Raw genomic sequence first — 23924 nt, 5'->3', positions numbered from 1 at the left:
ACTTCTGAACAGCGATAGGAGGCGGAAAAGATAGCGCAGAGAACCAGGTGGTTATAACTAAAGTGAAGTACAGAGCCAGTGTGGGCTGCAATTATCGTATGGCAGTGAAACTTCGTAGATATTCTAATGCATTAATGAGAAACAGATATACGATGGAAAAAAATTAATTCCGATGTTGGCAACCAGGTGCAAATTTGGCGCTTTACACATCTCGTCGATATCTCCAATGTTCATATTGAACAAAATTTGTAAATGGCAGTTAATAACAACATGGACATTATACCTTTCTCACTTGTTTGACGTTTTCAGCCCGCATCAAGACCCTAATCCTAACATAATACGCCTCTGTTGCACCCACCGCGCAAGATTTGCAAGTGGTGGCCAAAATTGGAAGCAATTTTTGATGTGTCGACAGAAGTGCCGACACAGTGTTATTTTGAGGGGGGCCGATAGGCACGCTATCTAACGCAGACGGGCGTGAATTCTGGAACAGGATAACTATTGAATGGTAGCAAGAAAAGTACGTAGCTGCTTTATACTTAACTTTTAATTATTGTTGTATACATCGTTCTTCTTGAGACATTTATACGATAACTCTCAAAGTAGGTAAGGCTAATGGCGCCTTGCTAGGTCGTAGCCATGGACTTAGCAGAAGGCTATTCTAACTGTCTCTCGGCAAATGAGAGGAAGGCTTCGTCCGTATTGTCGCTAGCAATGTCGTCGTACAACTGGGGCGAGTGCTCGTCCGTATCTCGAGACCTGCCTTGTGGTGGCGCTCGGTCTGCGATCACACAGTGGCGACACGCGGGTCCGACATGTACTGAATGGACCGCGGCCGATTTAAGCTACCACCTAGCAAGTGTGGTGTCTGGCGGTGACACCACAATTTTTATCCAGCGTTAGTCGGTTCCGCATTAACGCGTTACAATACCTACTGAGTTTCGAAGCCATACGATAGTTACAGTCCAAACTGGAACCCTGTGAGTAGCTGCATTTTAGTACAACGAAAACTGGGAAAGATACTTGGGAGCAACAGAACTGAATATTGCACAGTAGCGTTAACTGCACGTGACAGACTGCACGTGACGTACTACACAGCCCCCAAGTATAAGAAATCCTGCCTTATAGGCCAGATCTGAGCAAGGACAAATGTTTTTATAGCCTGTTAACAGCACTGTCTAACAACCTGAACACACAGTCCTTGTGTGGAGAATGCTATGATTTGCAGTTATGACGTCTCCATCGCCGGTTATTTCTGAGAACAGCATCAGCTTAAACTTCCCACCATTGTTAAAAAAAACGCGTTACAATAGATACTAGCCTTACACGCATGTGCAATGTTGTAAAATACAAAACAAGCGTACGGAACACATTTCCCGTGATACCAAGACTAATGTTTCAAACATGGAGGTAATATACGCGTGGTAGGATTGATAGAGCTAGGAAAAAAGTTGAAATCTGTTAGACACCCATTATAATGCACAAGTAGATCATTGTGGATATGAAAAACACGACTCACAACATCTAACATTCTTTCCGAACATTATAATAAAGAATTACAAAAAACTAACGTTACAAATCGTTTAGAGAGCTGGTAAAGAGTCAGAGAAGTTCTTTGTAAGTCAACTGAATTTACAATGATTAGCACACACAGTGATTGTGATCGAACACGTGTTATGAAACAACTGAAAACGAGAACAAAAACGCAGCCTTCTGCACGTTAAGTCCGAATGCAAAAGATAATGCGAAAAAGGCACGATTTTACCTAACCTGAATGTTTTCATGGATTACAGTCGTAGGAATGTAGCTGATATCCTCACTACAATCTCATCATTAAACCGAAGTCTGCTGGTCGAATGCGTCCTGTCAAACACAAGAGAAATGTCTGAAATTCCACATGCTACTGCATGCTAGCCATGGCGAAGCAAGATGGAACGAAAGAAAGGTGCGTGCCTGGCGCTCTCAACGACCAACGTCGGTCAAAGCTTTGGCTTCGAAGTAAGAGCTGCTCGTATGTGAAGCAATAAGTGGCTTACGCATAGCGCAGTTCTGCGTTGTATGAAAGGCACTGGCTACGAAACTACCGCCTTTCATAGTGATCAAAATAATGTCGCCTTTGCTTTTATTGTAAGTGATGTACTACAAATCGGGTGGCCTAGTGTCATTTATGTTCCGATAACAAACCAGAAACCAAATTATTATCAGGAAGTGATGACATACAGCTTTTAAATACTTTTACGTAGTCACGATGTGATACGATCGCTGTATGTCGCATCCTTCTTAAAACAACTACTCGTACTTCCAGTCGAACAACAGAAGGTCAAGTGTTCAAAAATTATCATTTGTATCGAAACCACCGATAACCGCTTGCAGTATCACAGTTACAAAATGTGGGAGCCATGCACTACTTTTTTTTTTTGGTTAGACGCTGTCCGCAATGAATTTCTTTCCCGTGCCGAACTTTTCGTCTCAGAGTAGCACTTGCAGCCTACGTCCTCAATTATTTGCTGGATGTATCCCAATCTCTGTCTTCCTCTATAGTTTTCACTCTCTACAGCTCTCTCTAGTATCACGGAAGCTACTCCATGATGTCTTAACAGATGTCCTACCATCCCGTCCCTCCTTACTGTCAGTGTTTTGCATATATTCCTTTCCTCGCCGATTCTCGGGAGAGCGTCCTCATCCCTTACCTTATCGGTCCACCTCATTTTCAACAATCTTCTCTAGCAACACATCTCAAATGCCTTGATACTCTTCTTTTCAAGTTTTTCCACAGTCCATATTTCACTACCATACAATTCCGTGCTCCAGACTTGCATTCTCAGAAATTTCTTCCACAAATTAAGACGTATGTTCGATACCAGTAGGCTTCTCTTGGCTAGGAATGCCAATTTGCCAGTGCTAATCTACTTTTTATCCCCTTCTTCCTCCGTCCGTCATCAGTTATTTTGCTATATAGGTAGCTGATTTCCTCAACTTCATCAATTTCGTGAGCACCAACCCTGATGTTAAGTTTCTCATTGTTATCGTTTCTGCTGCTTCTCATTACATTCATCTTACTTCGATTTACTCTCAGTCCATATACTATATTCATTAGACTGTTCATTCCATTCAACAGATCCTGTAATTCTTCTTCACTTTCACTGAGGATAGCAATGCCATCAGCGAATCTTATCGCTGATATCCTTTCATCCTGAATTTTAATTCCGTTCTTGAACCGTTTTTTATTTCCGTTATTGCTTCTTCAATGCACAGATTGAGCAGTAGGGGCGAAACACTACGTCCCTGTCTTAAACCCTTTTTAATCCGAGCATTTCGTTCTTGGACTTTCACTCTTACTCTTCCTTCTTGGTTCTTGCACATATTGTATATAACCCGTCTTTCCCTATAGTTTACCCCTATTTTTCTAAGAATTCGGAAGATCTTTCCCCGTTCGACACCATCGAACGCTTTTTGCAGGTCGACGAATCCTACGAACGTGTCCTGATTATTCTTTTATCTTCCTTCCATCACAGCAACGTCATAATTGCCTCTTTGGTGCCTTTGCCTTTCCTAAAGCCAAACTGATAGTCATCCAACACATCCTCAATTTTCTTTTTCATTCTGCTGTATATTATTCCCATCAGCAACTTGGATGCACGAGCTGTTAAGCTGGCTGTATGATTGTTCTTGCACTTGTCGGCTCTTGCAATCTTCGGACTTGTGTGGATGATGTTTTTCCGAAAGTCAGATCGTGTATCGTCAGCCTCACGCAGTCTACACACCAACGTGAAAGGTCGTTTTGTTGTCACTTCCAGCAATGATTTTAGAAATTCTGATGCAATGTTGTAGTCTATCACTTCTACCTTATTGGATCATAAGCCTTCCAAAGCTCTTTTAAATTCTGATTCTAATACTGGATCCCCTATCTCTTCTATAACGACTCCTCTTTCTTCTTCTTTCACATCAACAGACAAGTCTGCCGTACTCTTCCCACCTATCTGCTCTCTCCTCTGCATTTAACAGCGAAATTCCCATTGCACTCTTAATGTCATCACCCTTACTTTCAATTTCGACGAAGGTAGTTTTGACTTTTCTATCAACTGAGACAGTCCTTCCGACAGTAATTTCTTTTTCGATTTGGTCACATTTTTCTCTCATCCATTTCGCCTTAGTTTCCCTGCACTTCCTATTTACGTCATTGACTTTCCCTAAACATTTTTGTATTTCCTTCTTTCATTGATCAACTGAAGTATTTATTCTGTTACCTATGGTTTCTTCGCAGTCATCGTATGTTTTTCTTTCTAGCCTCCGTGATTACCTTTTTTATCAATGTCCATTCCTCTTCAACTGAACTGTCTACTGAACTTTTACTTATCGCAGTACCTCGAGCTCTTCATTCCTCAGTACTTCCGTATCCCACATCTGTGTGCGTTGACTCTTCCTGCCTAGACTCTGGAAATTCAAACTACTTTTTATCACTACTAAATTGTGACCCGGGCCTATATCTACTCCTCCGTACGCCTTGAAACCGCTCTCTGATTTCAGAATCTCTGCCTGATCATGACGTAATGTGGCTGAGATCTTCCCATGTGTCTCCTCCTTTTCCAGGAACACCTCCTCCCCTTGCGATTCTTGAACAGAGTATGCGCGATCATTAGCTGAAATTTATTGCAGAACTCCATAACTCTTTTACCTCTCTCATTCCTCGTACAAAGTCCACATTCTCCTTCCGCTATAGCCTTATTCCAATCCCCACGACTATTAGATTTTCATCTCCGTGTATAAACTGAATTACCCGTTTAATATCCGTACATGCTTTTTCTATCTCTTCATCTTCGACTTTCGACGTGGGCAAGTATACTTGAACTATTGTTTTCGGTGTTGATTTTCTGTCGATTCTGATGAGGACAACCCTGTCACTGAACTGTTCATAGTAACTCCTCTCTGCCCTAACTGCTCCTGTTATACTGTTTACTGCTGCTGTTGATATTACCCTATGCTCATCTGAACAGAAATCCTTGTCTTCTTTCCATTTCACTTCACTGGCGTCCACTATAGCTAGACTGAGCCGTAGCATTTCCCTTTTCAGATTTTTAGCTTCCCTACCACATTCAAATTCCACGCTCTGATTCGCAGAACGATATACTTTCGTTGGTTATTCATTCTTTTTCTTACGGTCACCTCGCCCCTGGCCGTCCCATCCCGGAGATCCGAAAGGGGAACTACCCTGGAAACTTTTGCCATTTGAGAGGTCTTCATAACACGTTTTCAGTTACGGGCCACATTTCCTGTGGATACAAATTATGTGTCTTTAATGCAGTGGTTTCTGTTCACTTCTGCGTTTTCACGCCGTTCATCATTGCTGATTCTTCCGCCTTTAGGGACTGTTTCCCATCCCAAGGACGAGAGAGTGTCCTGAACCTCTGTCCGCTTCTCCACCCTCTTTGACGAGGCCGTTGGCTGAATGAGGGTGACTTCTCATGCCGAAGTCTTCGGCCGCCATTGCTAACATTTTTATTCAAAAATTAAGCGCGGGCGTGGTTCTTACCCGGGACCGATGATATTTTGTTTATCAATCAAAGACGCTACCCCAAGACAACGGGTACGCTCAATGATACGAACTGCTATCTGTGAAGAGGTCAGACTAGCCTATTGATTCTGATGAGAGGCAGTTGCAGGGGCAACAGTCTGGATGACTAGCTGCAGCATTGGCCAACGTGGCTTGCTATTGTGGTGTGCGAATGGCTGAAAGCAAGCTGTTATTTTTCTCGATGGCGTGCAGCTCAAATGTTTGGTTAAATGATGTTGTTATCCTCTTGGGTAAAATGTCCCAGAGGTAAAATGGTCCTTTAATCGGATATTTGGGCGATGGTTACTCAGGAGGAATCATCAACAAGAAAAATAAAATTGCATTCTACGGATAGTAACTTCCAATATTACATCCCTTAATCGGGTAAGCAGATTAGAGAATTTAAAGAAAGGGAAATGGATAGGGCGGAGTTTGATGTAGTGAGTGCAGATTTGTGCAGCAGGATGGCAGGAATAACCTGCAGGATGGCAGGTAATCAAATAGGGATAATGCGGAAATTGCGGCTAAGCTACTATGAACAGCATACTGAACGCATAATCTTAGTCAAGATACACTCGAAGCCAATACACAGCACAGTAGTACAAGTCATACGCAGATGATGAAGAGTCCGAAAGAAACTATGACGGGGATGGGGGACTGGATTTGGATAGTGGGAAAAGGAAGGGAAAGCAGTAATAGTTGGAGAACACAGACGGGGGAATAGGAGTGAGAGATGGAGCCATCTGGTAGAATTTAGCATAGAGCTTTATTTAATGATGAAGTATGGTTATATATCAGGGGACACCGACAGAAAAAAAGGATATGAGATAGACTACATAATGGTAAGACAGAGATTTTGAAACTATGTTTTTAAACTTGAATACATTTCCAGCAGCAGACGTGGTCTGGACATAATTTATCGGATGTGAACTGCAGATTAAAACAGAAGAAACTGCAGAAAAGTGGGAAAATAAGGTGATAGGACCCGTGGAATTGGAAAGAACTGGAGGTTGTTGAGCGTTTCAACAAAGGAAGCAATAGACAACGATTGAGAAAAAGAAAGGTAAGGAACATGAGGGGAGATGAAACAGTGAACGACGGAGAGTACCAAATAGGCAAAATGACGAGACCCAGTAGAGATCCTCGGATAACGAAAGCGATATTGAATCTAACTGATGGAGGGAGAAGCTATAAAAATGCAGTTAATGAAATAAGCAAAAAGGAAATAAAATCAAGTTTAAAAAAATTAGCATGCCAGGAACTGAAAAACGGAAAAACAAGAATGGCTAGACGGAAAACGCAAGACTGCAGAAGCATGCATTCTTAAGAGAAAGATGTTGCCTACAGGAAAATTAAACAGACCTTTGGAGAAAAGAGAAGCAACCGTATAATAGCAAGAACTCAGATAGCAAGCCAGTACAAAGCAAAGGTGGAAAGATGAAAGGTGAAAGAGATGTATAAAGGGGCTAGGGAAATAAGCTAATGTTACTGAAAAGGGAGAGAAACAGGTGAAGATGAAATGATGTTTCGAAATAAGGCCCCTGAAGTAGACGACATTCCCTCAGAATTATTTAGATACTAGGGAGAGCGAGCTACGTATGACAGAATTATACATCCTCTTATGCAAGATATGTGAGACAGGCGAAATGCCCTCATTCTAAAGAAGAATATAACAAGCACAATACCAAAGAAGACAGTTCGTGGATAGTTGTGAATATTACTGAACTAACAGCTTAGTAAGCCATTTTGCACCCTATTGACACGAATTATTTACAGAAGAATGGAAAAATGGATCGAAGCCGACGTCTGGGAAGACCACTTAGGATTCCTGCGAATGTGGGAACAATGGGCAATACTGACTCTACGACTTATCTTAGAAGACAGGTTAAAGAAAGTCAAATCTACGTTTGTCGTATGCATAGATTTAGAAAAGACTTTTGAAACTCTAAAGATAGCAGGAACGAAGTACGTAGAGTGGACGGTTATTTGCAACTTGTGCAGAAATCCAGACTATAGTAATCAAGAGTCGAAGGACATGAGTGGCAAATTGTGTTTGGAAAGGGAGTGACACACGGTTGCAGCCTATCCTCGATTTTATTCAATCCGTACATTGATCACGCAGTAAAAGAAACAAGGAGAAATTTGGAGACGGACTTAAAGTTCAGGGAGAAGAAACGAAAACTTCGTGGTTTTTCCGATGATAATGTGATTCCGTCAGCGGCAGTAAAGGATCTGAAACAGGAGTTGAACCGAATGGATAGCGTCTTGAAAAGAGATTGTAATATGAACGTCAACAAAAGTAAGAGGTCATAAGATTGGCTATAACACGAAAAGCGTTTCTGTAAAGAGCATTTTGTTAACATCGAATATAAATTTAAATAAGTCTTTTCAGAAGGGATTTGTCTGGAGTGCAGACGTTTGCGGGAGTGAAGAGTGGACAATAAGCAGTTCAGACGAAAATATAAGCTTTGAAATGTGGGGCTGCAGAAGAATGCTGAAGATTAGATGGGTAGAACGAGTGACTAATGAGAACGAGTAACTAACGAGGAGGTACTGAATCGAATTTTGAAAAAAAGAAATTTGTGGCTTAACTTGACTAAAAGAAATGACAGATTGAGAGGCCACATCTTGGAACAGGTAGGGATCGTCAATTTAGTAATGAAGGGAAGTTTTTTGTGGGTGTTTTTGGAGGGCGGGGAGGATGAAAATGTAGAGGGAGGCCAGAACATGAATACAGTAAGCAGGCTCAAACACATGTGGCTTCCACAGGGTGGAGCAGCGTGGAGAGATCCATCAAACAGCTTTGAGCTGAAGACCACAACAGGAAAGTAGCAGCGTTTAGGCTTGTTCTTTGGACTAAAGTTTTGCCCCACGTGTAACTCTGTTGCTTTCGTATATTTTTTAAAACACGCATGTTGCACGATTTTGTCATCAAGGCGAATCAAGTGGATAACTCTATGGACCCTGCACCCGACAAAAGAATTTGTTGTAACTCATTAATGGAATGAGAGAGAGTGATATAGTTATATCTACGTACAGAACTTTCTGAGCTTTCTAGAATGACTTCAACACACAAACAGGCTTCAAAACGGATTGAAATTATATAATAGAAGTCGAACAATGGATTCAAAGTACAAGATCGAGATAATCCTGACAGATATAAAATGTCCCGGGCGAATAGAGCAGAGTATAAAAGTCGACAACGCGCTAGAGAAGATCTGTATAACTGCTGAGAAAAGTAGGAGAATGCCACAAAGGTGGTAGATCGGGTGTGTCGTGAGTTGCGTGTATTGGAAGGGAGGCGCAGGCGGTAGATTTAGACTGTACACGTCTGAAACTTTCATTACTTTTCGTACTTGTACACAGAAATTAACGTTTAGGACTGAAAAGCTTCTCCATTAACTCTAATACTACATAAAAACAATTTCTGAGTGTATTTTGCGAGTGAATGGCTCAAAATTCCAACATATGTTCCTGGCGATCCAGAAACAACAGAAAAAAGGGAAAAGCGAATTCGGCGGAAAGTGTAATATAACACACAGGATGTATGTCGAAATGTAGCCGGTTTTCCTTGAAATAATGGAGATTTTTGAGGACGTGTAAGTTCTGCTCGGCGGGTGGAGCATGGAGTCGTTGTCTGCCTACATCTACACGAGGCTATGAAGAGCCAATATACTATGACCACCTGTTTAATAGCGTGCTGTTACATCTTTGGGCTTCAGTACAGCTTCGATTTTACGTGACATGGATTCGACAAATTCTTAATAGGTTTCTGGATGTATGTGTCACCAAATGCTTACGCAAATCTCGCGCAGTTACCGTAAATTACGGCCCAGTAGTTTATGGGCTCGGGGTTGACAAACGACAGCGTCCCAGATGTGCTCCATCAAGCTCAACTCAAGCGAATATAGGGGCCAAGGCATCAACGGCAGCTTACTAACATGTTCGTGAAACCACTGTAGTACGATTCCGGCCTTGTGACACGGACAGTCATCCTTCTGGAATATCCAGTCGCCATCGGGGAAGACATCAAGGGTGAAGGGATCAGTGTGATTCACAATAGTGTCCACGTAGTCCATAGCTGGCGCCTGCTATTACTGTCACAGGTCCGGTAGTAGGATAACGTCCCCCACAGCATAATCTGCCCCAGCGGGCCTGCGTCCGTGGCACGAGGTGTTTCGAGCATCTGTTCGTCTGGATGACGGTGTGTCTGGAAAATACCATCGTCCTGGTGGAACATGAAAAGCGATTCATCAGACTAGGCAACACGTCAGCTCGTTCCATTCATCCAAGATAGAGTCTCAATGATGCAGTGCCCACTGCAATTGTAACTAACGATGTCGTTGGGTCAACGTGGAAACATGTAGGGTTTGGCTGTTGCGGAGCGCCATGTTCAACAACGTGCGCTGAACGGTCTTCTCCGAAACACTTTTGCCCGCGCCAGAATTTGCCTTCAGCTCTGCCACAGATGATCGCCTATACTGTTTTAGAGATCGGACGAGCCTCCGACCTCCACTTTCTGTGATGAGAAGGGACGTCTAACACTCGCAGTTTTACGGACCTTCAACCACTTTCCACAGATGCTCGCGACGTATGCACGTGAACAACCGACCAACTTCGCTGTTCCGAGATGACTGTTCCGAGCCGCCGGGCCACGACAATTAGCCCTTTATCAAAGTCGCCAGGTCGCTTAAACCTGTGGATTTCCTCATTTTCGGCCCGCATCATCGCTAAAATGATTCCAGATTTGTCTCTGCCTCACATTCTTCACCGCGTCACGGGTCCGCAACACTATACTTAATTCCACGGCACGCAGAGGTCATTATGTTTTGGTTGATCACTGCACATGATCCACAAATTACTGTACAATGCTTGGTGGAGGGCACCTCTTATCACTATTAACCATTTTATGTGCTATTCAATTGACATATGTAGCTCCTTCTTATACGCATTAATCCCTGTTTCACTCTTTATTACCTTGCTCGGGTGGGAAGCTCCTGTTAACGTTTCTTCCGTCTTTGCGAATAAATTTTTTTTAAACTGTGCCTTACTCAAAACACTTTCTATTTATTTTTCTGTTCACGCACTCATGTTTCGATAGCTATGCGTCGTCATCTGCGGGTTTCGATTTATTTCTGTAAAACATCATAGAATGTTCATGTTTGTTTTTCTATTTTAGGCCTATTTTTTAATTGGTTTCGATAGCTCACCTGAAGTTGCATTACTTGTGAAAATGGCTTGCTTCATCCCCTTTTTATCTTTCTGAAAGCATATCATCTGCAAACTCAGTCGTAAAGAAATTTGATTATTTTTGAAATACTGTTTCGTGAGTAGTGGTTGTGTGTTACTGTACTTACATTTTATGTCCAGTTGTGCAGCTCTGGTGGGTTTCCTCCTTCTATCGCGATTCTATACACTGCTTTCCATAAAAAAATTTATGTTTCACTTTCACCTGTTTTCACGCGTTTTTTTATTATTGTTTTTTTTTAATACACAAAACGGAATTTGAGCAAACTCTTATGCCGACAGACAGCTAGAGAGAGAGAGAGAGCTACAAAATGGGGGAGTGGGTCTAGAAACAGATCGTTTTGGATACTATGTTTTATATGGGGGAGTGTCTTTGTATAATTCGCTGAGAATTGCAAACAGGTTTTTGTTGCGCATTGTTATATATTCCTTCGAGACATTCTTTCCTTGAATCACTGAGTAGTTTTCGGCTATTGTAGACCTAAGCTCATACGGCGAGAGGGTGGAACACGTAATGTTTCCTGGAAAATTGTCGAACTTGGTCGTATTGGTGGTGGTTGGGGGGAGAGTGGGGGGTGGGCCTCACATTGCATGGGTATATGGCCTCCAAATATCTGAACACGCTCCATTCATCTTTGAACACATCACAGTCACCGAACAACATTATTGTTGCACTATTCTTCTTCCTCATGTGCATCTTTCGGGGGGTGCATTCGGTCCTGACTTCATTTTTATGGATGACAGTGCGCGTGCGCGGCCGAAGACAACAGCGCGGGAGGACGAGCTCTTGGAACGGGAGCATTTTTGATGAATGGACTGGCCTATCCGTTCCCCCGACTTGAATCCGATAGAGCACGTGTGGTATGCGGTGGGTAGACATACTGCAGCAGTCGTCAGCTGCGTTGATGGAAGAATGGAACGGCCTGCCACGAGAACTCCTCACTGACCCCGTGGAAAGCGAGGCCGCAGGTTGCAGGGCATGCACTGCTGCCATGGTGGTCACGCCCCTTGTTAAGAATTATGTTCCGTGTTTCGTAATGTCCAGGCGAATATCGTAAATCGCGGTTACTTCATTGTAAGTGATGTCTTTGAATAAAAGTATCATTTTCTATTCCTCTCATTGTGTGTTTCTTTCATTTACCTCTTGTACTATACTGCAACAGTTCTCTCTGTATGTGACCCAAGTTTTAATATCCTGCTGTAGCGACACATCTCAAACGCTTCAATTCTCTCCTTCCAGTGTTCCCTCAGTTAGTTCAAATGGTTCAAATGGCTCTGAGCACTATGGAACTTAGCTGGACAAAGTGGCCGAGCGGTTCTTGGCGCTTCAGTCTAGAAGCCTGCCTCGGGCATGGATGTGTGTGATGTCCTTAGGTTAGTTAGGTTTAAGTAGTTCTAAGTTCTAGGGGACTGATGACCTCAGAAGTTAAGTCCCGTGGTGCTCAGAGCCATTTGACCGACTATGGGACCTAACTTGTGAGGTCATCAGTCCCCTAGAACTTAGAACTACTTAAACCTAAGTAACCTAAGGACATCACACACATCCGTGCCCGAGGCAGGATTCGAACCTGCGACCGTAGCGGTTCGTGATTCACTACTATACAATTCTGTGCCCCAAACGTTCACTCTCAGAAATTTCTTCCTCAAACTAAATTCAGTCTGTTGTTGTACATTTTGCAGCTTACACGCACACATGCTGACTATTTAGCTCCACTTGGCTTCACACTCATTGACAGTAAGTAAAAACTGAACGTAAGAACAAAGAATATGAATATGTCAGATATGACACTTTGCCACACTTTTTTTTAATTTTTTTTTAATGCATCTCAAATCTGAGATAGCGATGCGGCAAAGTGTAGTACTTCGTATATTCACGTCCTTTATACTTACTTTCAGTGTTTAGTTACTGTGAATGAGTCTGAAACCAAATGCAGCTAATTATTCTGTGTGTCTGTGTGTGTCTATAACCTGCAAATTGGCCAAGTGTGATAATCTAGTAAAACAACATTCTTCACACTTAGATTCGGTGTTTATTTAGTGTGAATGAGTGTGAAACCAAGTGTAGCTGAATACTGTGTATGTTTATTTCCGTCAGAACCACGACCTTAGCGTCTAGCTGCATATGGTCCAGATAATATTTCACTAACACTCGCATAGGAAGTTACGGCAGAAAGCGTGTTACTGTGGACAGTTCAGTGCTAGGGTCGTTATCAGAATCGGCAGAAAACCAACACCGACAACAACAGTTCAGGCATACTGCTGACGTCGCATGCAGAAGATGAGGATAGAGAGCAAATATATGAGGATAGTGAACGGGTAATTCAATACGTAAAGGGAAATGAAAATCTAATGGTCATTGGGGGATTTGAACGCGGTTGTAGGGGAAACAGTAGAAGAGAAGGTTACAGGAGAGTGTGGGCTTGATAGTAGGAATAAGAGAGGAGAATGATCGATTGAGTTCTGCAATAAATTTCATGTAGTAATAACGAATACTCTGTTCAAGAATCACGACAGGAGGAGGTGGAAAAGGCCGGGAGGTACGGGAGATTTCATTTAGATCACATCATTCTGAAATTAGATAGAACACTGTAAGGTGTACCCATGAGCAGATATAGGCTCAGCTCCCTATTTAGTAATGGTGAAGAGTAGACTGAAGTTTAAGAGACTAGTTACGAAGAATCAGTGCTCAAAGAAGTGGGATACGGAATAACTAAGGAATGAAGAGATTCACTTGAGTTCTCTGAGGCTATAGATACTGCAATAATGAATAGCTCGGTATGCAGTTTATCTGAAGAGGAATGGATATCTCTAAACAAGGGCAGTCACAGAAGTCGGTAAGAAACACATAGGAAGGTAACTGCGAAGAAACCACGGGTAACAGAAGGGAGGAAGTACAAAAACGTTCAGGGAAATTCAGGAAGACAGAAGTACACGTCAGTTAAGAATGAAATAAATGATTAGTGCTAAGAAACTAAGGCGAGATAGCTACATGAGAAATGTGAAGAAATCAAAAAAGGAATGATTGACGGAAGGACTGACTCAGTATCGACAAAAGTCAATAACCTTCGGTGAAATTCAAATAATGAGTGGTAATATTAAGAGTGCAACGGGAGTTCCAATGTTAAATGGAGATGAGAGAGCGAATAGATGGAATGAGTGCATTGAAGGCCTCGATCAGGGGGAGAAGTTGTCTGATGGGATGGAAGAAGAAACAAGAGTCGGCAGGGAAGAGATAGGGCATCCAGTATTAGTATCAGAAAAGGAGCAAACACGGCAGAAAGGGTAGATAACATTCCATCAGAATTTTCAAAATGGTTGAGGAAGTGGCAACGGAACGACTGTTAACGTTGGCGTGTGGAATGTATGAGAATGACAAGAGCTGACAAGTGCGAGATTTATCGCGCAATCGGCTTAACAGCTGTTGCAGCCAAATTGCTGACAAGAATAATATACAGAAGAATGGACAAGAAAATTGAAGATTTGTTAGATGACGATCAGTTTGACTTCGGAAAGTCAGAGGCGCCAGAGACGCAGTTCTGAATACGCCACTGACAATGGAAGACATTTTCCTAGTATTTGGCGACCTGGAAAAAAGCATTCGATAATGTAAAATGGTGCAAAATGTTTGGAATTCTGAGAAAAATATGGGTAAGCTATGGGGAAAGAAGCTATAGAGCGAGTCGGGCAATATGCAATATGTATAAGTACCAAGAGGGAACAATAAGAGTAGTAGTAGAAGAAGAAAAAGAAGAAGAAGAAGAAGAACGAACAGTCCTGATTAGAACGAGTGTAAGAGATGGACGAAGTCCTTCGCTCTTACTGTTCAATCTGTACATCGAAGAAGGAGGACGAAAATAAAAGAAAGGTTCAGGAGTGGAATTAAAATTGAGGATGAAAGGATATTAGCGATAAGATTCGCATGACGACATTGCTATCCTCAGGGAAGAACTACAGGATCTGTTGAATGCAGTGAACAGTGTAATGAGTTGAGAATATCGTTGGTAATAAATCGAACAAAGACGAAAATAATGAGAAGTAGTAGAAATAAGATCAGCGAGAAAGTTAAGATCAGAACTGGGAATCACGAAGTAAACAATGTTAAGGAATTCCGCTACCTAGGCGGGAGGGACGGATCAAGGTGGACATAAGAAGCAGGCTAGCTCTGGAGAGAAGGGCATTTCTGGCCAAGAGAAGTCTGTTAGTGTCAAACACGTAGGTCCTAATGTGAGGAAGAAATTTTTGAGAATGTACGAGGGTTGACTGAAAAGTAATACCTCCACTTTCGTAACGCTTCAACAGTTGGCAGCATTGGTATGTGGCAGGTACTGGCTTGTTTCGTAGCCTCTTCTCTACAACTCCAGTTGGCGAGGAGCCTTAGCATTGTACGGTTGTGTTGTTACAGTGTAAAGTATGGAACCCTGCGCAGACTGTCGGTCAATGCGATTTAAGCAGCGTGCAGTCATTGAATTCTGACAGCAGAAGGTGTCACCCCAAAGGAGATTCGTCAGAAAATGAAAGCAGTTTATGGTGATTGTGTTGATGTGAGTACTGTGCGTCATTGTGCGAGTAAGTTTAAAGATTTTGAGGCGGGAACATCTGATCTGAGTGACAAACAAAGAGTTCGACGTCTTGTGACAGCAACCACCGAGTTTCACAAGCGAAATGTTGACAGATTGATTCAGGACGATCGTCGTATCACTCAGAGAGAAATTGCAAGCGGAATCGGCATTTCACAAGAATGTGTGGGTCACATTATTGCTTTGCTTCGCTATCGGAAGATCTGTGCACGATGGATACCCCGGATGCTGACTCCTAAAATGAAAGCGCACAGACTACAAATTTGCCAGGAACTCCTCTCGCGTTACGAGAATGAAGGTGACGCCTTTCTCCATTCAATTGTGACAGGAGACGAAACGTGGGTACACCATTACTACCTGGAGACGAAACGTCAACCTATGGGATATCGACACAAAGACTCCGTGACGGCTTCATAAAACTTGTTCGTCGTTGGCAGAAATGTATCCAGCTGGCTGGTGATTATGAGGAAAAGTGAATACTGGTAACTAAAGATCACATTCTAAGGATTATTTCTGCGTTTGATTTATTAAAATTTTCCCATCCCAACCCAATTAACGAAGGTGGAGGCATTACTTTTCATTCAACCCTCGTACGTTTAGAGCACAGCATTGTATGGTAGTGAAACTCTGACTGTGGGAGAACCGGAAAAGAAGAAAATCGAAGCATTTGAGATGTGTTGCTGCAGACGAATGTTGCAGATTAGGTGGACTGATAAGGTAAGGAATGGGGAGGGTATGCGCAGGATCGGAAAGGAAAGGAGTATATGGAAAACACTGACAAGAAGAAGGGATAAGATAGTAGCACATCTGTTAAGACATCACGGAATTACTTCCATGAGACTAGAGAGAGCTGTAGAGAGTAAAAACTGTGGCCTGTGGTAATAGTGATGGAGAGATTTGGTCTAATATTGCTATCTGTTTCAATTAGATCCTATTACCTGAATATGTAATAAGCTGAAAGAGAAGTGTATTTTTGACAGATGAAAAAGACGAAATAAATTGCTACACTCACAGAAATGAAACTGACTGAAATTCTACTGGCAATAGGTACAACTTGATTAGAAAAAAATTGTTTATTAGATTAAGGTTCCTTTTAATACATCTGCCCGCACTTTCGCGTACATCAATGAAAACTTTTTCACTAAAACATAGATCTGTATTTGTAGTAATGTCACGAATGATGAAGCAATAAAATGGGTTCCTACTGTAATGCTCAACAATACGAGCACAGTTTAATTCCCTCGGCATGCAAAATGACGACTAAGACAGTCGTAACGACTATTCGGTTATATGTGCATTTCCAATATTGTGGTGACAGAAACGACTAGTGTTTCTGTCTATTTATTATTTATTTAAGTTTCCAAAACAGTTGCACCTAATTTTAATGGTGTCTAACTTCGAACGTTTGCGTTGAATTGCAAACTATTGCTTGTGTCTTTAATGTTAGACTGTAACATAATTCCACTGGAATGTTCAGAAGTCTGGTGTATGAACAAGTCTTCAAACATTAGAGATCAGGGAATGGTTTGAAAATGAACGCAAGCGTTCGGAACTGGTCTGTGTCAAAAATAACATGCAAGTGTGACAGAAAAACTTAAGTCTTGCTACACCAGTACCTGAATATCTAATGAAATTTGTTTCGTTTTCTTCTGGCAAGTCAGAGTCAGAGATTGAAAGTATGGCAGAGATATAAATGAAGGGTAGCGCTCGTATCACAACACCATCTGCAAACGAGTATCGTCAATCGATGCGGTAGGCATCAAATTCCTTCTGGCTTGTTTAGATGTTTTATATTGTAGCTTGAAGAATGTCATTTCAAAGTAAAGACACACTGAAAATTTATCACAAACACGTCACCATTGTCATGAAATGTATTAATAACCCATCAACGATATAAGCCTTCAAGAGATGATATAAAAACTAACAAAGGAGACGAAACTCGCCTGATTAAGCGCTAGATTAAGGGATACTCTCGTGCTTTACGGAACCGAAGGATGTAGGTTCGCATCCCACAACGTGTTGATGTTTTTTCATCGGAGCGTTGTTAACATATTCTAGAACTTCCGTATGAGTTTAATATAAGTACTATGTTCTGCTATTTCCCATTTACAGTCAGTCCCACAGGCCACCACGCCGAATGTCAATTTAGTTGGCGCGAATTTTACATTCCCAGCTTATTAGAGAAAAAAATATTTGGCAATTTCCGAGTGTGTGATTAGCCAGGAACCTAAGAGGACAGAGTAAATTATTGCGACTGAAACAAGCAGCAATAAAATTCACGTTGTTCCTTCTAAAAAATATTTGGCTCGTTATTTCCGAATATATGGTAAATTCTGAGTGTGTTAAATGGCTGCGAAAGAAACGTCGAGCCATAATATTCACATTCTTCGCTTGCATAAATATCGCTTGCATAAATATTTCCCTTTCTACTTCCAAATACGTGGCGATTAGCAGGTATGTGGTTAGGCAGGAACCCAAGACGACAGATTTAATTGCTGCTACTGAAGCGGACAGCAGTGAAATTCATTTTTTTTTCCTTTTCACAAATATTTGGATCTTTATTTCGGAATATGTGGTATTTCCGAGTGTATGGTTAGGCACGAACTTGAGAGGGCAGCTTAAATTGCTGCGAATGAAAAATTCACATTCTTCCTTGACACATAGTCGGTAGCAGTTCCTGCGGACTTCGATATTGCCTGTGACATCAAAATGACGTCACGTTTGCAGAAAGCGGGACCCCCACAACGAACTTATGACGTTACACTAGTTGGCTCGAGGCCCACGAGAAAGACAGCCCATGCCGCGTACGTCACAGAACATGACACTGCAGTTCTCAGCTGCCTCCGGAGGGGAGTAACTTTTTCAGACGAATTTAATATTTGTTGACCGCGTGTTTAAGAGCACGCCCTCGATAGCACACAGTTTAATGAAGACCTTTAGTTGGTACTATTTCAGTGGAATACTTCCCGTGTGTCCTGCACGAAGCCGAGCGTCCACGAAGTGTGGCGGACAAGCCGACTAGTATGACGTCAGTAAGCGTTCCAGGGTCCGTATATCTCGCTGGCCCCGCGTCGGTTTGTCCGACACACTGCGTGAACGCTTGGCCCCGTGCAGAACCCACGGGAAATCATTATGTAATTGAAAAGGTACCCACTAAAGGTCTTGAAGAAGAACTTGCACGCATCTAAGCGTACGGCCAAGAATCATTAAATTCGTCTGAAATAGTTACTCGCTCCCCACCGGGGACGGCTGCTGGCACTCGTAAAGCCTTCGGCACACGAACCGTGCTCTCGAACGTTAACGTTGAGCGTGCCGAGTTCAACGTGCTGCTGGACGCTCAGGAACGATGCGACTTGTGCGTACGGTACGTGGGACCCAACGTGGTATACGCGATCGCAACGCGCTCCAGCGGCAGTTTGAGGGATGTTTCTAGTTCGTAAATCACACTGTTTACTCAACGGGCGCGCGTAAAATTCCCACGTTAGCTCTATTAAAACGCACATTTCCTCCATCGTCCACGAAAAGGAAAGTACCATGTCCAATCAATAACAACGCAGGCTTATAAAAGTTCCATTACAAACACTGCGGTACAAATTTGGAATACTTCTCCGCATAAGATAAACATTATTTCATCATTCCCACATTTTAGTAAAACCCCAAGGTCAGTCTTACTTAATCACTGTTCCTGCCCAGCAGCAGAATCTTTGCAACATTTGAATTACGAAGCGTACAAGAAAAAGGAGCAAAATATCTTTATACAAGTAGCGCAAACTGTCCTGTAATTAAGCCAATCGAACAAAGTCACCCCTCAAAAAAAGGTGAACTTATATTTACATAACATCAAATATTATAGCATATACTTATATTAAACTAATAATAAAGTATCAGAACTAAATACAAACGCGAATGTTAGGGGGGGGAAAAAATGTGGGAGTGTAAAGACGCGAACCACTGCCTCAGCTTAGACTCGTTACCGGACAGAAACACTTTCCATTACGCTAAACCAACATGCTGCTATTCCTTAAAAATATTGTGTTACCTCTAGCTAAAAACGTTAATCGTAGATAATTATGTTATTATTTGAAATTTAATTATAACAAATTGTACGATGAACAATGCATTTTGAGTGGATCTTCAATGTGTCGCTGCCTTCAAATAGCCTGCTCTCATAAAACGCAGGTTACAATAATTCTTTTGCCACGAATATGATGTTTCTCATTATTTTATTGGAACGAATCACAACTAACAACGGGTTTTCCAGTGATTCTCAATTTGCTGGTGCTCAGAAACGGCATATATACATATAGGTTTGAAATGAATGTCAATATGGCGCCTCACAACTCTGTACTGAAGGGAGACGGCGTGCGTGTGACGTAGGTAGCGTTGTGCCATCTCATTGGTCAACGCTCAGACGCACGCTCAGAATATATGACATGCCAGATATTGCTCTGCACGTTCGGAAAGACTCCCGAACGTGCTGTTCCACGCTATGACGTCAGAAACTCGTCACGCTGAACGCTCAACGTTCGGATGCACGGTCCGTGTGCCAACGGCTTTAAGCTACGTCACACGCACGCCGTCTCCCTTCGGTACACAATTGTGAGGTGCCATATTAGCATTCATTTCAAGCTTATATGTACATATGCCGTCTCTGAGTACCAGAAAATTGAGAATCACTGGAAAACCGTTGTTGACTGTGTGATTCGTTCCAATAAAATATTGAGAAACATCATATTCATGGCAAAAGAATTATTGTAACTTGCGTATTATGAGAGTAGGCTATTTGAAGGTAGCGACACATTGAAGATCCACCCAAAAACCATTGTTCATCATGCAATTTGTTATAATTAAATTTTAATTTGTAACATATCTACGATAAGGTTTTCTGCAATGGGTAACATACAAAATTGCTAGCTATGGGTCTATTGTTGGTTTAGCGTAACGAGTAGCGTCATTGTCTTGTATAGTTTGTTGGTTGGGGCAGTGGTTCGCGTATTGCCACTATTAAATCTTATTTCCTAACATTCGCGCTTTTATTAGGTTGTGATACTTTATTATTAGTTTACTATAAGTATATACTATAATATTTGATGTTGTGTAAATATAAGTTCACCTTTTTTTGAGGGGTGACTTTGTTCGATTGGCTTAATTTCAGGACTGCTTGCGCTACTTGTATAAAGATATTTTGCTCCGTTTTCTTTTACGCTTCGTAATTCACATGTTGCAAAGATTCTGGGTAGGAACAGTGATTAAGTAAAACTGGCCTTGGGCTTATACTAAAATGTGGGAATGATGAGATAATGTTTAACTTATGCAGAGAAGGATTCCGAATTTGTACCGCACTGTTTGTAATGGAACTTTTATAAGCCTGTTTCCTTATTGATTGTATATGGTACTTTCCTTTCGTGGACGATGGAGAAAACGTGCGTTTTAATAGAGCGAACGTGGGAATTTTACGCGCACCCATTGAGTAAACAGTGTGATTTACGAACTAGAAACTTCCCTCAACTGCCGCTGGAGTGCGTTGCGATCGCGTATACCACGTTGGGGCCCACGTACCGTATGCACAAGTCGCATCGTTCCTGAGCGTTCAGCTACACGTTGAACTTGGCACGCTCAACGCTAACGTGCGACAGCACGGTCCGTGTGCCGACGGCTTAAGGCCTGCAGTGTCACGTGCTGCGACGTACGGGGACGACCTGTTTTTCCCGTCGGCCTCGTGCAAAAAGTCTTGCGACATGAATTCTAACCATAAATCAGTTATTGCGCTGCGTGTCTGATGTAGCTAGATCAGAGACGTAATTTATTTCTGTGCGAAGCACCGCATTTTTGAATTGTTTTTTCGCGTCGTGTGTTGCAGCGAGCCGCGAGATGGCGTTCGCGCACGCGCTGTCGGCGGCGTCCCTGCTGCACGCGGTGGCTCGCGCATGCCACGACGGCCAGCTGGCGGCGTGCGGCTGCTCCCGCAGGGGCCGGCCGCGAGACCTGCACGCCTCCTGGCTGTGGGGCGGCTGCGGCGACAACCTGCACTACGGCTACAAGTGAGTAGCGCGTCTTCAGTACCTCTCGTCAAGGCCGCATGCGGCAGTGGTAACAGACCTTCAGTCTGAACGCCAAAAAAAGACCTCTGAAACCTAACGCCGATACACACTAGACCAGTGGTTCCCAACCTTCCTTACGCCCGAGTGCAGTTTAGGGTTACCAACTTTTCTAAACGAAAATAAGGGAGATTTTTATACCCTTGACAAAAAATAAGGGAGATTAATAGCACGGCAAAATTTCGCCAAAAATCAAAGCAGTATTTGTAAAAGTAGACTATTTATTTACACATCACAATTACTTATACATATTTTGCAACATATTTTGCCTCAGTCAGTAGTTTTGTAACAATACGAGTCAAGATAGATGTAACGGAACTTGAATAGCGTATTTGTCTCTATTGGTTACGGTAGAGAGATCACTCTTTCGGTCCTGTCTGTATATTTATATGTAATATTGCATGAATAAAGACTGGGCGAGTGTAAAGCTATCGTTAAAAACGCACGCCACGCGATTTGTTACGATTTGGTCGGTCATAATAATAATAATAACATGCTTTTGAATACAATTAAAATATAACTTCGATACCTGTTTAGTGTTATTGGAAATAATATGTAGTAAATTTGTGAGTAAGGTAGCCGATCCTATAATAAGAGGTAAAATAGGGCATATTGAGGTGTTTTGCTTTCTTTATATCGACGAAGCCGATGATACGGCGTCATTTTTTTTGTTTACTCTTAGAAATAAACAAGTAAAGAAGTGCTAATTGTGCGTAGTGAAAAAATATAGGGGCGAGTTTTAAATAACTACGGTATACAATCAGAGTAAAAAAAGGACATTTGGTTACACGAAATCGCGGATAGCGAAGTGTGGTCATTAAATTGAGTACACCTACAGGGCGGTTAATTCCGGGATAAATCTATACGCATCTCAAGACTAACGCGGTATTGAGACCGTTTTTTTTTTTTTTTATACTCCACATCAGAGTGTAAATGAGTGGTGAATGCGAAATAAAACTGTGAACAAAGTTACGTTAAATAAAACAGAAGAAACAAGACAGTTTGGTCGTATCTGTCATTATTTCATAAACTGTAACATTTCTTATCGTTGAACGAAGCCTTTACAGATGATCGTTATGACAAATTGCTTGGAAGGGATCTCGTTACGAGTTAAGTTTTGGGAACCTGGTCAAGAGGGGGTAGTTCGTAGATCCTAACTACTGCAGCTATTCTGGAATTAGGTGCTACCGTGACCGTTGTGTGTTGTCAATGACTTGTTGTTGTTGTTGTGGTCTTCAGTCCTGAGACTGGTTTGATGCAGCTCTCCATGCTACTCTATCCTGTGCAAGCTTTTTCATCTCCCAGTACCTACTGCAACCTACATCCTTCTGAATCTGCTTAGTGTATTCATCTCTTGGTCTCCCTCTACGATTTTTACCCTCCACACTGCCCTCCAATACTAAATTGGTGATCCCTTGATGCCTCAGAACATGTCCTACCAACCGATCCCTTCTTCTGGTCAAGTTGTGCCACAAACTTCTCTTCTCCCCAATCCTATTCAATACTTCCTCATTAGTTATGTGATCTACCCATCTAATCTTCAGCATTCTTCTGTAGCACCACATTTCGAAAGCTTCTATTCTCTTCTTGTCCGAACTATTTATCGTCCATGTATCACTTCCATACATGGCTACACTCCATACGAATACTTTCAGAAATGACTTCCTGACACTTAAATCTATACTCGATGTTAACAAATTTCTCTTCTTCAGAAACGCTTTCCTTGCCACTGCCAGCCTACATTTTATATCCTCTCTACTTCGACCATCATCAGTTATTTTGCTCCCCAAATAGCAAAACTCCTTTACTACTTTAAGTGCCTCATTTCCTAATCTAATTCCCACAGCATCACCCGACTTGATTAGACTACATTCCATTATCCTTGTTTTGCTTTTGTTGATGTTCATCTTATATCCTCCTTTCAAGACACTGTCCATTCCATTCAACTGCTCTTCCAAGTCCTTTGCTGTCTCTGACAGAATTACAATGTCATCGGCGAACCTCAAAGTTTTTATTTCTTCTCCATGAATTTTAATACCTACTCCGAATTTTTCTTTTGTTTCCTTTACTGCTTGCTCAATATACAGATTGAACAACATCGGGGAGAGGCTACAACCCTGTCTTACTCCCTTCCCAACCACTGCTTCCCTTTCATCTCCCTCGACTCTTATAACTGCCATCTGGTTTCTGTACAAATTGTAAATAGCCTTTCGCTCCCTGTATTTTACCCCTGCCACCTTTAGAATTTGAAAGAGAGTATTCCAGTCAACATTGTCAAAAGCTTTCTCTAAGTCTACAAATGCTAGAAACGTAGGTTTGCCTTTCCTTAATCTTTCTTCTAAGATAAGTCGTAAGGTCAGTATTGCCTCACGTGTTCCAGTGTTTCTACGGAATCCAAACTGATCTTCCCCGAGGTTGGCTTCTACTAGTTTTTCCATTCGTCTGTAAATA

The 23924-nt window shown here is 42.0% G+C and overlaps 1 protein-coding gene across 1 annotated transcript in view; it reads left to right on the top strand.

The window, feature by feature from the left end:
* Positions 1-23924, top strand: part of LOC124799148 (protein Wnt-5b-like) — a 291425-nt gene that overhangs the window by 44406 nt on the left and 223095 nt on the right. The window contains exon 4 of the mRNA XM_047262686.1: positions 21236-21416. Within this exon, the coding sequence (XP_047118642.1) occupies positions 21236-21416 (181 nt within the window). The remainder of the gene's footprint in view (positions 1-21235; positions 21417-23924) is intronic.

This window comes from Schistocerca piceifrons, chromosome 5 (assembly GCF_021461385.2).
Source record: "Schistocerca piceifrons isolate TAMUIC-IGC-003096 chromosome 5, iqSchPice1.1, whole genome shotgun sequence".
NCBI lineage: Eukaryota > Metazoa > Arthropoda > Insecta > Orthoptera > Acrididae > Schistocerca > Schistocerca piceifrons.
The sequence above is the reverse complement of the archived record's forward strand: the minus strand, read 5'-3'. Positions and strand labels throughout refer to the sequence as shown.